This window comes from Symphalangus syndactylus, chromosome 21 (genome assembly GCF_028878055.3).
Source record: "Symphalangus syndactylus isolate Jambi chromosome 21, NHGRI_mSymSyn1-v2.1_pri, whole genome shotgun sequence".
Lineage (NCBI taxonomy): Eukaryota > Metazoa > Chordata > Mammalia > Primates > Hylobatidae > Symphalangus > Symphalangus syndactylus.
Genome location: NC_072443.2, coordinates 81899689 through 81914744, shown reverse-complemented (window position 1 = coordinate 81914744; position 15056 = coordinate 81899689). Strand labels below are relative to the sequence as shown.

The 15056-nt window shown below is 39.5% G+C and overlaps 1 protein-coding gene across 21 annotated transcripts in view; it reads right to left on the bottom strand.

Moving 5' to 3' along the window:
• Positions 1–15056, bottom strand: part of CADPS (calcium dependent secretion activator) — a 477516-nt gene that overhangs the window by 106693 nt on the left and 355767 nt on the right. For 8 of the 21 annotated variants that reach the window (XM_063630798.1, XM_055260407.2, XM_055260400.2 and 5 more), the window contains 2 exons: positions 14046–14109; positions 13524–13647 (listed from right to left, as the gene is read on the bottom strand). In XM_063630798.1, the coding sequence (XP_063486868.1) occupies positions 13524–13647; positions 14046–14109 (188 nt within the window). Of the gene's footprint in view, positions 1–6920; positions 6941–10222; positions 10241–11110; positions 11180–13501; positions 13648–14045; positions 14110–15056 lie in introns of all 21 variants that reach the window. The other 13 variants (XM_055260410.2, XM_055260416.2, XM_055260408.2 and 10 more) reach the window with 4 other exon arrangements.

Below are 15056 nucleotides of genomic sequence, written 5' to 3'. Positions count from 1 at the left end.
ATAAATGCTCTCTTTTGAGTATCTCAAAACCTACAAAATTATACTTGAGAGCCCAAGTCTCAGCTTAGTGTTCCAAACTGAAACAAAATTTCAAGAGGAAAGGTGAACAGAAAAGCAAACTAAACTAGAAAGCTGCCAAGTAGAGGAATGATGAAAGTTTACGGTACTTGATTTTGGCCTAGGCATGCCTTTGAGCCTCTGATATAACATGCTGGTCTGCGTTTGGGTGGGTGGAGGAGGAGGCCCAGGAGGTGGCAGGGGAGCTTCTTGGGGAGGTGAAGAGAGACAGTAAAAAAGTAAAGACAAAGTGACTTTAACAAAGGGTGACAAATAAGATGACAAACTCTGAAAAGAACAACCAAATAAGCAAAAATGATAAAACACAAATGGAGAGCTGCTGCTTTCTTGGCGATACTTCAACACTACAGAAGTGTGACATTGTTTGACAAGGACTCTTACCAGTGTCACCAGCAACCCCCACCCACCACCACCACTGAGACACTCAGAGGCTGAATGCAAATACCAGATGCTTTATCCAGATGGATACACATGAATGATGGGAGCAGCAGCACTGACCAAAAAAAGATACACTTCATACAATGAAGAACACCTATACATTAATAGCTGCTTCTTTCTTACAGATGACCAGAAATAGGACTTGATATATTAATAGTTGGAAGATCTGGCTTGTCATCCCCCATATGTTACTTCCTCTCTACATAACCTTGCATCTGCTACTTGAACCTCCCTGTGCTTTAGTTTCCTCATCTATAAATTGAGAGTATCTTTTCTGTATATGTTACAGGGTTGCTAATAAGAGCAAATAAAGCAATCTATGGGACAGATCTCTGTAAAGCTCAAGATGCCTACCCATGTTTATTGTTACCTCCACATTGTGAGAAGGCTGCAATTAATTGCTTTGCAAAAGCAGATGAAGGGCCGTTATTAGTTCAAGTGAGCTAGGAAATATTCTTGCTCCCTTTGTGGAACTTCAACATGTCAAAATCTGTCATTTTTGGGGGAAAATGTGTGGTATCTGATTGTTTCCAGCTCATTTAATTATTTTCAATTTGGAATTCTCGTGGCTTTTATATTGTGGGTTGAATCATATATAAAAACTTGCCAGCTTATCAAATATGTTACTTGCTATTCCAAATGTTAGAATACTGTAATCAGCACTTGACCCATCTGTCATGTGGTTTACAATATCAGCACAGCAAACATCCTATAACAATAGCCTCTCCTTCAATACAGGCACAGAGCACTATCAGCTTCTGCAATTCTCTCTCTTTAATGAGTGTCTCATTAACCTTGGACCTGCTCCTTTCTAATAGTTCTGGTTTATAAAGCAATCTGTATGGTGAGAGGGACATACTCCATTGCCAAGTTTGCTTCTTGGTTTGCTTGAATTTTCAACTGGGAAAATGAATTTTACTGCAGGCATGTAGGAAATGGAATTCTAGTGACATTAATAAAAAAGATTGAAAAATATGGATAAAATATAATATTCTGGGAAAAAATCATCTATTAAAAGCAAGAGTTGATGAGATCCTTTTCTTGCTGGACCATTTCAATGTTTAGAATACAGGACAAAAAAATTACCAGTTTCCTCTTATTGAAATTGTTTGGGAAAAAAATGTGTGTAAATAGAATTTGGAAGACTCAGTTTTAAGTGATAACCATTTAAAAGGAGGCAACTACTAATCCCTTCATCATAAAAAATAGTACTCCATATTTTATGTTTTGCTAAAATCTGGTTTTCCACTGACAGCACTGCCTAAAGTTAAGAGCATTTCTGGTAATTCATCCTCATGGCTCTTTCAGTGAATGCATGTTACCTGCATGTGCAATTCTCACAGAAATTCCTGACTCATTCTCACCCAGTTAACTGAACCTGGGTAGAGAAAGACTTGATCTGGTGGTGAATAAAACAATAAAGCGCCCCTGGGTTGATCTGTCACCCATGAGGCAGCAGATACATATTTCAGCTAAATGGGTCTTGATGAGAAATTCATAAAGGGATTTCCTCCTGCCAACTGTCTGTCCAGAATTCTGACAGTGAGGTTTGCCACCATAGAAAAACAAGCTCCCTATTTTTTTTCCTCACAGAGCAAAACAAAAACATCATACCTTGGTTTCCAACTTCATTTACCCAATTACCATTGCTCATGTTTACACAATTAAATCTGCTTGGCTTCCAGAGAGAGAGTTAAATGTGACTGCAGAAAAACAAAAAGAGAATTCTGCTGCATGCTCATCTAAGCCAAGGAAGAGATGCATCCAGGAGCAAGAGACACTCCAATTAGCCCTTAAATAACCTGACCAACTCTGGCTCTAGCTAGTGAATTGCCAGTCCCTGAAATATCATATGAGAGATGAATATGATTGATGGAAACTCACTTATTACCAAGTTCCAGCCTATTGATGTGTTACTGAAGATGCTAGTATTTGTATTATGCAATTACAGAAAATAAATAACCTGTAGCAATTTGCTATGATTTGGGGGTGGGAGTAGATAAAAGCTCAAGTAGCAACAGAAAGCTTAGCAGATAGCCACATCATACTATCCTGAATACCCAGCTTCCCTAAAATGATGGCTACACAGGCCAAAAACATGCAAGGTTGAAATCTCATACAATTTCTTTAGTGGTACTGTCTATTATGTATACTTGATCCCCTTTATTCTCCGATATCCACTCCCTTTCAAAAGGTTCCAGCTCTAGGTCAGTCTAAAGTGTGTGTTAATACAGGCTGTTGGATGGATCATGGATTTTTCCTATGCTTTTCGTTGGAGTCATCGTTGTCTCTTCCCTGTAAGGACAGGTGGTATAGCTTGTCCAGTCTACCTCCAAAATGTCTCTTGATTTTATCTCACACCATACTACATCACGTGCTCATCCACACTCTTGCGGAGGGGGTGGGCATGTGACTCAGGTCTCATCATTTCCACCTCGACTGTTGCTGAAGCCTCCAAGGCAGCCTTCAGTCCCTTTTCTCTTCTGCAGTTCATTCTCTGCCATGCAGCAGTCAGAGTGATCTCTGTTAAGCACACATCTGAACTTGTCATGCTCCTGCTTGAAAACCTTTGAGAGCTTCCATTCATGACAAGGGTTACGCCTTCATATGCCATAACAAGAGAGTGCCATCATAGCAAAGCTTCAGCTCCTCTGTCGATGCTTCTACTTGAGCACTTGTGGCCCTTGATAATAGGAAATTATATATATTTGTCTATCTCCCTGTCTGCCAGGGAATTCTGTATTTCTAGGGCCTAGAGCAGTGCTGGGGCCAGGGTAAGTCATCAAATATTGGTAGAAGGGAATCCGCAGTGGATCCTGTCCAATGCAGTGCTTTCATGAAAAATAAAATGCTCTGTGTTTTCAGTATACATACAAACTACACAGGAACTCTTATCTCTTATCGAAAGTCCCTGGTTACTTAACAAATGTACTAAGCTGAATTCTGAATAGTAAACATCATAACTTAAACTTCCAAGCCAGAGAATAACATCAGCTGTCTTAATGCAATTAAATACTATTTAAGACAGCTGTGTGCAATGGCTCACACCTGTAATCCCAGCAGTTTGGGAGGCTGAGGCAGGAGGATCATGAGGTCAGGAGTTCGAGACCATCCTGGCCAACATGGTGAAACCCTGTCTCTACTAAAAATATAAAAATTAGCTGGGCATGGTGGTGTGCACCTGTATTCCCAGGTACTCAGGAGGCTGAGGCAGGAGAATAGCTTGAACCCGGGAGGTGGAGGTTGCAGTGAGCCGAGATCACCCCACTGCATTCCAGCCTGGGTGACAAAGCAAGACTCCGTCTCAAAAAAAAAAAAACAAAAAACAAAAACTGTTTAAGACGATTAAAAATAATTGTATTTAACTTAATACAAATTAATTTAAATTAAAGAAAGAAATAATGCTCTTGTAATGGTTTTTCTTCTCTAATTTGGTATTGTATGCCAACTCAGGCTTTGTTCCTCGGGCTGAGCTGTTGCATATAAGAAAAGTGAGCTTAATTCTGCATGGACATTGTGTTGGAAATCTGTCCTTGTATGTGCAAGAACCTTGCTCAGGGGAGTTACCTTCTCTACTCCATGTTATTTTGGTGGGACTTCCAAGGAAAGTATCCTTCAGAGGAAGTCACGTGAGCTACACCTGGCCAACCATAGTACCTCATGTCATCATGGGTACTATGATTGGCTCTGGGGCTGGCATGTGACCCAAGCTGGGCCACTGTGGCCCTTCCCTGGAATTGTATACAGTTGCTTGGAAAGCAATACTCTTTTTCTTCTAGAGTCATTAGCTAGGATAAAAGGCTGGTGCTATTTGTGGCCACACTGCTTCAACCATTAGCTCCAGTCACATTAAAGAAGCCTGTCAGCAGTTGGAGATACGAAAACACATGAACATTTTTCATTTCTGAAACCAACTTCTCCATGGATTTCCTAGCTACATGGGCCAAAAAATTCTCTTTTCTTGCTTAGGCTATTTGAGTTTTTTCTCTGATTCAGTAGTACTACTAAGTACCCACTTAGTCCCCAAATAAACTTTTATGTACGTTGCCACAAGCTCTCTTGGGCAGGAGCTTGGAGCATCTGGAGGGATGATGAATAGAGGCAAACACTGAAACAAGGCTAGGGAACACCCCAGTCAGTTCTTCTTGGGGGTCCAGTCTTTGACCTACATCATGCCCTTCTCTGGCACTATCCCCTGCTCGGCAATGCATCAAAGACCCTGGCCTGGGTAAAATCCCCTTGTACTGCACTCCTGTGACACCTTGCTTGTTCCCTTTACTATCATCATCAGATCGTGATTGCTTGTTTCATGCCTGTGTTTTCTTCTTCTTCTTTTTTTTTTTTTTGGTAAGCTCAACAATGGTAGGGAGCATGACTGCTTTTGCTCATCACACACTCCCCTGGTGTCTGGCATAGCTCCTGGAACCTAGTGGGTATTTAACAAATATATACGGAGATTGCAATGTTGTATTTGAAATTTATAATAAAAGACAATTTGAATACCTCTTATATTCCCTTGACCCTCAAAGTACCATCCCTGGAACAGCAGCTTCAGCATCAACTGGAAGCTTGTTAAGAATGCATATTCCCAGGCTCCACCCAAGACCTGCTGAATCAGAACCTACATTTCAACAAGATCCCCAGTGATTCAGATGGACATTAAAGTTGAAGAAGCACTGTTTTATGATTCATTTCTGAAATCGAATGATATCTTTATACTATACATTTCAACTTGGAAGAACATCCTTTTAAATACTTTCAAACAAATAAAAAATTAATATATATAATGAGCACTTACTATGTGCCAGGCATTTGTGCTAAGAAATTTATTTAGAATATGTATTTTAATCTTTGCAATAATTCTCTGGGGGAGGAGCCATTATTAGCACCTTTTACAGAAAATAAAAGTGAGGTTACAGAGGTTAGAAAGCCCAGTGGAGGCAAGATAAGGATTTGAATTTGGGGTATAACAAATCATTGAGTGCTCAGGCTGGTTTTGAGGTAGTGTTTTCTTAGAGTTGCAGGTATATGATTCTAACATGTGGATGCTGGATGTCATCGAGTGTCCTACTGGAAGCTTAGACCAGTTAATGGATTGTGGATAGGGCCGTTATGTCTTGACTGAAAGGTAAGGCAGCCTGGTGGGGTGGTGATGGCTCTTGAATAGCACATAGGACAAGAGACTGGAGAGTCACTGACTACTCATTTGATTTTGAACCTGGCTTCTTTTCTCCAGGCCTTGATTTTTCCACCTGTCAATGATCAAGAAACCTCTTTTGTGTTATACAATCTAATTGCTAACAGATCACAAGCATTTTACAGTGTAGAAGTTGAAAATGGGGACTTTGGAATTAAACAGGGTCATGTTCAAATTTTGACTCTACAATTAACCAGATGTTTAACCTTGGGGAAGTGACTTAACATCTTTCTACTTCAGGATTTCCATGCGTGAATGCATAAGTTCTTATTTCATTGAAGTAAGAGGCACATTTTAACATTTCTGAAATCCGGATGCATCTTATGTTTGATAGTATGTCACAATATAGTATATGAATGGCGCAGCTTATAATTGATGGCCCTTTAGATTCAATGAAATATGGTAATAAAACACTTATCTCACAGGGTCATGGTGAGAATTAAATGAGATATGCATAACTACTTAGCACATACTAAATTCTCAATAAACAACAATTTTTATCATCATCTGCAGCATCACATCTTTTTTTCTGATAGAAGAGAGAGACACTGGTTTCATGTTTGTGGGTTCACAGCATATTTTAACACATCCTTTTTTTTTCCAAAATCTTTCTTGGTGACAGTGTTTAAAACATGTTTCTCTTTGTCCTCCCCACTTATTGTAAAGTATACATGAGGTGCTAGTCCACAGAATAACCTGGGCTTGGAAACCCTGATTTATGCACCACTGAAACAAAAAGGATGGAAATGCTGGGTGTGGTGGCTCATGCCTGTAATCTCAGCACTTTAGGAGGCCGAGGTGGGTGGATCACTTGAGGCCAGGAGTTCAAGACCAACCTGGCCAACATGGTAAAACCCCATCTCTACTAAAAATACAAAAAATTAGCTGGGCATGGTGGTGTGTGCCTATAGTCTCAGCTACTTTGGATGCTGAGACAAAAGTATTGTTTGAACCCAGGAGGTAGTTGTTGCCGTGAGCCAGGATCCCATCACTGTACTCTAAAGCAAGACTCTGTCTCAAAAAAAAAAAAAAAAAAAAGAAAGAAAGAAATAAAAGAGAAACACTTAGTCCTTCATGTATAAGACATGAAGCATGAGATGGTCCTCATCTCAGAATGGCCATCCTGTGGGGATGAGATTCACTATTATTGGTCCCTTGTGGAAGACAGTGGGGTGGTGGCTTGGCTCTATGTGTTGGTGAGTTTTACCAGCTTGCTTCTCTTTCTCTCTTTCAACAAGCCTTAGATCTGTAGGAAATTTGCCTGGAGACAGAGAAAGATACAAAACCTCAACATCACAGAATCTTCCTGGAAGTCCTTTGGATAGATTTGACCTGATCTAGAAGGTTTCTGTCAACTGGAGAGAAGAAAAGTCCTCAGTTCTTGGACAACCTTGGGGAATCTCAACTGCCCTTGGGAAGACTTTATAATGTAAAGATTTTGTCAACAATCCAGTTCCAGAAAGGACTGCTCTGTTAATTTGTAGTCTTCCTATGTAAAAAGTGGTAGGTATTATACTTGACCTTATCCACTGAATGAATGGATATTGTCTAAGTGCTCACCACATCAGCTAAAAAGTCTACATGGTAGAAAGAGACAAAAATGCCTGGTATTTAAATTTAGACAGACCTGAGTTCAAATCCTGCTTCAGAAAGTTACTTATCCTCACTGAATCACAGCTCCTTCATCTGTAAAGGGTGTAAAAAAGAAGCCTTCTTTATGAGTCTAAGGTTAAGATTGAATCAGAAGCCCTTAGCACAGGGCCAAGGCCCATAGGTTCATAGGTGGCTGCTCTCTTCTCTCTCTCTCTCCCCACCTACCCATCATTCATCCATTCACCCACCCACCTATCTACTCTCTCTCCTCTCCTTTCCTCTGCTCTCTCCTCTCCTTTCCTCCCACCTATCTATTTCTGCATCTATCTATCTATCTATCTATCTATCTATCTATCTATCTATCTGCCTGCCTGCCTGCCTGCCTACCTATTTATTTCTGTCTATATCTAACTGCTGTCTCTCTACAAATCATCATCTGTCTGATTTTGCAAATCCTTGGCATATTTGGAGGAAAAAGTTGTTTTATTTCAAATTCCAGTGGAATCGTTATGATGCTCAGAAAATTATGCAAGTATTTAGCCAAGAACTGAGGCAAAACAGCAATAGTAGTGTAGACTTTCTCAGAGCTTGCTGGGTTCAGAATGTGTGATGGTTTACATGGAAATGTATTTAAAATAATAGAATTCATTTGCAGGAGTCACAGCTTTTCTTTCATAGACTAGCAGGCTTCTGCATCTTTTTTTGGAGGTACTGTAATTAAATTGAACATTTAATTTCTAATAATGCCACCAAACATAAAGCATAAGTCCACCAAAATGCCATCTGCATAGCCCTGTAGATTCTTAAAGCATAGTCTGACTAAAGGACTCAGCAGCTGTCCATATTTCAGTCCCCAGTATTCTACCCACCTCCCCACAATTTGCACATGTAACTCCGGTGGTGCCCTACCACCTCCATACAGTTGGTTATGTAGACCTATCCATGAATTTGTGCTCTATTCTCATTAAGAAAATTGAAAAGGGAGGGAAAGGGTAAGAAAAAATAAAACATTTAAAGGCCAGGAAAGAAGTAATTATGATTATGATTGCAATTGAGACCTGATAGTAAAACCTTCACTATACCAAGCTTCAAACCCATCTCTGCTTATCCTCAACTTTTAAGTCCAGTTCTACCCTATTCCCTCTCTTCAGTCCTTTCTCTTAATTCCTGCTAGTGTGATTTTTCTGCAGTGTAAACCGCCAACCCATCCCTTTGCATAAACAGCCTTCAATGACTCTTCATCACCTTTGCAGTTGAGACCTGTGGAATCTTTCTTCTGAAAAAATTCATATGCATGCAAAAGTTGGCATGATTTTCAAGTTAAGAAATTTTGAACCATGAGATACAGTCTGAATTCAGCATTATTATGGCATAGAAAGACCTTTGAAGTCCTGTCCCTGCCTACCTTGCCATCATCAGCACCCACCCACTACTATCATTTCACTCTGTTTTGCAGCTACGTTGAATTAATTACAAAGTAGTTAAAAGCGTGGCTTCTGCCTGGGCTGACTCCAGCTATACCACTTATACTTCTGGATGTGTGTTTTTTAAGTTCTGTGCCTCCGTTTGCTCATCTCTACAATGGGAATAATAATAGTTCCCTCCTATAAGGGATTTTGAGGAGAAATAAGTCAATAATATGCTTAGAATCATACCTGGAACATGATATGCATTAAATAAGCATTCATTATTTTTTATTAGCTATCTGGCTTTACATATTTGCAGATATTACTCTCTTGATGTAGGATGACTTTCCATTCCCAATCCTAGCTCCCCTTCACTTATTCTAATTCATCTCTCAAGATGCAGTTCAATCCTTACCATCTCGTGAAGACTTCCATGATTTTCTGACAATGCCCCACCCCTTTTACACATAACTCTACCAACAGGCCTTGCAATATACTGATTTACATACATACACCCATTTGCATGTATACTCCATGAGGCCAATAGCTGTTTCCCTCTTGTTTACATAGTCTCTGGCTTTTAACACTGTACCTGCTACAGGGTAGGCTCCCACTAACCATTTGTCTAATAAATGAATGAATGAGTGAATAAATGATTGAATAAATGTCTTCCCTACCAGAGAGAAAGTTTCTCGTGTCTTGAACATAGGTTTATGAGTCTTCAAATACCAATAAGTATTCAATACCAACAAGTATTGGTAGCCCTATGCTTGGAATGTGCTCAGGAATGTTTTCTGAAATGTTTTGAAATGTGCTCAACTGTTAATTTGGATTAACTGATAGTTATTTTTGACAATCTTTAGACTACCAAAACGATGATCCCTATTCTAATTTATTAAAGTTTTAAGTCAGACTTCTCCTCAAAATAAGATCAGAAGTTTTGGGACCAAACAAGAAGAAAATTTCTGAAGCCAGAACTTTCCAAGAGCTTTCCTCTAATAAAACTTCCAGCAACAGCCCCTGTTCGGTCATCCTGTCCATGCTTCCTGCTTTATCATGCGATACGTACAAGAACAACATGGATACAACTTCTCTCTGTCTTGGCTGATAAACATTCATCAAAGAACACAAACTTCTCAGTAGGGCAGAAAACAGAAAAAAGAAATGAAAAACAAAGAGGAAGATTCATTTGGTTAAATAACTTTTTAAAAAATGCACATGAGGCCAAATCGCTGGAATCCTATAACGAAGGATGAAATGAAGCTCTGCAGCAAACCAGAACTCTATTCCTTTAAAGCTTATGCCTTTTCAGAAATTCTGCCCTATAAAGGTCAACATCAAATGGGCATGAGATGTATTTAGACAGCACAAATTAACTCCTTAAGTATTACTGCAACTCCACATGGCTCTCTGGGAGTACATACCTTAAGGAGCTATTGAAAAACAAAAACAAAAACTGAATATAACTCAACAGTCCTGATAATTTATAATGCATATACAATTGGTTCACCTGCGTCCTTTTGATTCTCTATTTGAAAGAGAGAGCACAACAAGGAGAGAAGAGAGAGAAACAAGAACACATATGCAGAATTAATGAGCAAGTGGACCAAAATGCCCCCCACTTATGTGTGATACATGATATTGGAAAGAAAAGGTTGCCCTTGGGTTCCCACCGCCCCGAAGTTTGGGGGCCAGCAAAAAAAGGCTCCTTCACAGAGGTGGAAAATGCTGCACAAATAGAAAATTAGTAAAATTAAGTTTAATGTGAAATCAAGCTATGAAACATACATGAACTCTCCAAGTGACAATTAAGTCATATGTTCTAGGCAAAGTTTAGAGGACAAGGACAAGTCAAAATCTCCAGAGGGAACAAGGAAAAGCTTCCCAGCTTGAGAGAGAACAGACAGGAGGCATATAAGATCTATTTTTTACAGAGAATGGACCACCTGGTGTGATCTCATACCCATAATAGTTTGGCATCTTAAACATGGAAAAGAAGGCATGGTTTTGCCCCAAATGTCCTTTATCTGACACCTAACGCATTGCTCCCCAGCCTAGCTGCTACCTTTTGATTGTGTACCAGTGACAAGCACTTTACAAATTAGGGTTACACACAAGCAAAGTAAAAATGCATTCAGGTCACAGACAGAGAATAACTGAAAAACTTACAGACAAATCTGAGTTTATCACAAACAAATGGCTTAATTGTCTAACCTGTTTTAGGCTGATAAAAAGTGACTGGACTTCTCACACTGGGTTTCACAGACAGAACCAACAGACAAGCCAATGCTAAAAAACTTGAAGCAAGGAGAGTGAGTTGGTTTGGATCTGGATTTTCTTGAAATAATGAAAACAGAAAGAGTGAAGACAGCATGGTGAGGAGGTGGTAGGTACTCACGAATGGTTAAATCCATCACTTGGGAGGCCAAGCAGAAGACAGGATGCTCATACATTTCTCTCTTTTTCCCTATAAAAGAGGATTTGGGCATGCAAGAGGCTTAGGTCAGAGGTAAAGAGGTTAAAGGTCATAGGTTAGAGGAAAACGTTACATTAGCTCAAAGGAAAATAGCCACAGAGTATTTTGGGATAAACACAGGATAAAAGAAAAAGGAGTTTCAAAATTGGAGATCTACTGGATTAACCATTCAGCATGCCGTGAGTCACGAGAGAGATTGTGACCATGATTTTACACGTCTCTTTAGAGCTGTTTGCAAGAATACAATGACCAAAACATCATGAGTAAAGGGAAACAAAATTTCATTGATTTAAGGCTCCAAGATACTAAGGATTTCAGACTTTAGTATCTAAGGCTTTTGAGGTGTTTCTTCATAAACATAGTCTCCAGCAATATTACTCCAACTTCTTTCCAGAATTCTCAGATAACTAAGCTGTTAATTCTCACAGAGTGGCTCAAATGTAAAAAATGAAAGATTTCTTCTCTGAGGGTAGGATCAGAGCCTTGTAAAAGAAAGTTGTCTGGTAGTAATATCTTTCAGGCTGCAATGTCTCAGCCTATGGTGGACTATGTTCATGAAAGAAAACCCGATACATGCAGCCAGAGGATGTTGGGTTGTCTGAATTAACAATCCCAGCATGCTTTGAAATTGGTGTCTCAGCCACTTTTGCAGAGGTCACATTAAAGTGGCTGAGCCAATCGCGGACAAGGAAGGAGAGAAGCGGAAGAGAGCAGGTAGTGTGGAATGAGGTACTTCTCTGAAAAGAGAGTTGAAAAAAAAGAATTGGTTTCTTCAAAGAATCCCCAGACCTAAAAGTCACAGTGCAAAAGATAATTAACACAACCAAGAAGAATTGAGGCACAAAAGGAAATTACAGACCAGCTGATCTACTTTGGAAATGAATGCATTTTTACTTACAGATCTTAAAGTTTGTTTTTGGATAGATTTATCTGAAAGAAGAGAGCAGATCTTACCAAAAGACTAGTAATAGCTAGACCAAGACCTATGAGGCAGCAGCCATGGCAACAGAACGTTTCTTGATCCCATCCCATCTCTGGCCTTGCCTAGAATTGTTAGGTACCTGGCTGACTTTACCAAATACAACCAATCATTACGTCCTGGGACAGTAAATGCTGGAACAATTATTTGCTAATATAGCCCTTTAACGACCTCTTGTTCCTCTATTTTTGTCACTCATTACCAAGTCAAGAGTTGATAAACATCCTTTTGGTGCCCAATTCTTAAGTGTTTCTCCCTGGATGCATAACAATGAATTCATTACCACTGGTACACAATTTGCATTGTCAGACAGACAAAATTGAGAGAGGGAGGACATGTAATGTACAGAACACTGTGAATTTGACATAATCTTAACCTAATTCTCTAAGGAAATAAGGATTTTGGCAGAGTAAGTGATGGGGTCTGAGTGATTGGTTAGTTTCTTTTCCCCCCAGTTGTCTTGAGGCAGACAATGCGCATTTGCTAGTTTTAGTCAGGTGTCATGTTTCACGTGTGAGAGAACATCAGATTCCAGAATGCGGACACGTCAAGTTTTGCACACAGAACTTCCACATTTATACACTTACACCACTGGTCAAGTTGGGTGTGGCTTTCAAATCACCCTATAGCAGCCAACAGGGTAACAATGAAAAGTGATTAATACCTTCGTGAATGAATAGGTCTCAAAGAACCATATCTTTTCAAGTAGAGTTTACTCAAAGCACCTTTGGTGATTACTGGGTCATCAGTGACCACTTCCCTAAAACTTGAGAGGGCAGTGGTAACAAGCAGCTAAGGTCTGGAGTAAGAAGAATGAATGCGATCTAAAGCCAACCTGGAGCCATCATAGATGGCTCAGCACTAACCTGCCATTGAGCTTGAAACACTACCAAAAGACAAGGTACTTTCGGGGGCAAGAAAGAGCAAAACCTTGATCTTGCTCTTTTCAGCTCTTGTATTGCTTCCAATGCTATCAGCAGCAGACAACAGAGTGCTTTATTTTCCTCTGTTTAAAGAAGGGGGCAATTCTACAGAACTCCTTCATAGGAAAACATCAGCCACAGAGCCGATACTTAGGGCCAGCACAGACTCTCAGAAGGAACTTAGTTATCTGATAACATCCTGTTTTCAATATTGCTCCCTTACAAAGACTGTTTTCTGAGCCCCTGTAATGTCTTTTAATTCATTTACTTGGCCACAGCCAAGGAAACTTCGACATTTCAAGTGCTTCCAGGTTTCAGTTTAATATACTCAGATGGACCACTGTTTTCGGGTGCCCTTGAGAAAAGAGAAAGACTTCCCCAGGGAGGCATATCAAAATTTAAATTCAAAACTGGGGGCAGAAGGGAGCCTTACCTTCGATTTTGGCATACTCTGAGAGCCGAGAATAGTTGACTAACGCAGCCTGTTCCAGACATTTACGGATGACTGTTTTTACCTCCTCTTGTGGCACTGGGGTAACAATATCTTTCATCAAAACCTTCAAGTAGGAAAAAGAGGGATTATTAAGAAGGTTCAAGCAAATGTGTCACTCATCTATACTTCTTAGAAGCGTGAAAGTTTAAAATCAGTTCTTTGTGACTTAATACAGATTGAGAGCCATGCTTAAAGAGAAAGCACCAGAATTGCAAAGCATTGGCAAAGGCCGTCCATGAATCAGGGAAGGGCTAGGAACATATCTTCTGTATATCCTATTTGGGAGTTTGAAGATAAAATATCAAGAGTTTTGGCAGTTTCCTCGCTTCTATTCTGATATTTGATGAATGGTAAACAAATCCTATAAAAATTACAACTAGGTCATTCAACCAAAACATTTCATTACAATTATGCTTATGTCTTTTTATATATATGTGATCTATCTTTTACTTTCATTCTTACCCTTTCCAAGAGTGAGAGAGTAGCTTTCAAAGCACCTTCAGGTCGACCAAATGGAAAGCAATACCTAAAAAAGACAAAATTCTTCAGGTTGCCTAAATTATTACATTTTAGCAAGAAGTATGCTGCAATTTGATTCCTATAGCAACTCTCTCTGAGGAATGGAAAATGCTTTTTATTTTGTCACGTTGTGTTATGTTAATCTGAATTCACACCATATATGTGTGTATATAATGTATATATGTGTATGTGTGAATAATGACTAAAGGGGGACTCTGCAAATGTCTGCGGCAGAAAAGAATATTCAGAGTGGTGACATAAGGCTCTGTTTAGATTTCTATTGTGAAGGAGAACTATTTGTTAGCTCAAATGTGACCTTATATGTTATTATCGAGACTGGCGTTAAAAAAGTATTAGTTGGAACAGGCTGAAGTTCAAATATACTTACTTAAGTCCCCAAAAGATCGATATATGGAATAGAAAAGTGATTTAGAGCAAATTCATGATTCTGCTAGCTATCCTTCCCTGCTTGCGGTTTCCTATTGTTATGGACCGTCTGCTACTGGTAATGCATTTTACATATAGTGTATCATCAATAAAGATTTATCCAGGAGGATTTTGATGGCAAAGAAAAAAACGATGTCAGGTACCACTACAAGTTCCAGTGACTGGTTTCAGGTTGTCACCGGCCCTTCAGAACACTGTGCATGGGACAGAGAGACTAGCATGGCTACTTAAACCCGGACTATCTTATGTAAGCATCCCACTTCTTCTACTTGCCAGCTGGATTGCCTTGGGCAAGTTCCTTAACCTCTCTCAGTCTCATTTTGTTCCTGGTTTAAATGGGGATTATGATAACTACCTTACAAAGTTGTTATGACATGAGTTCATACTTCTCCAGCCTCCAGTTCTGTATCTGGTATATAGGAAGTATTTAATAAATAGGAACCATTAGAAATGCTATTATTATTTTTCAGTTACTATTTCAGGATTTCTGGTCCAGAACCACCAGGA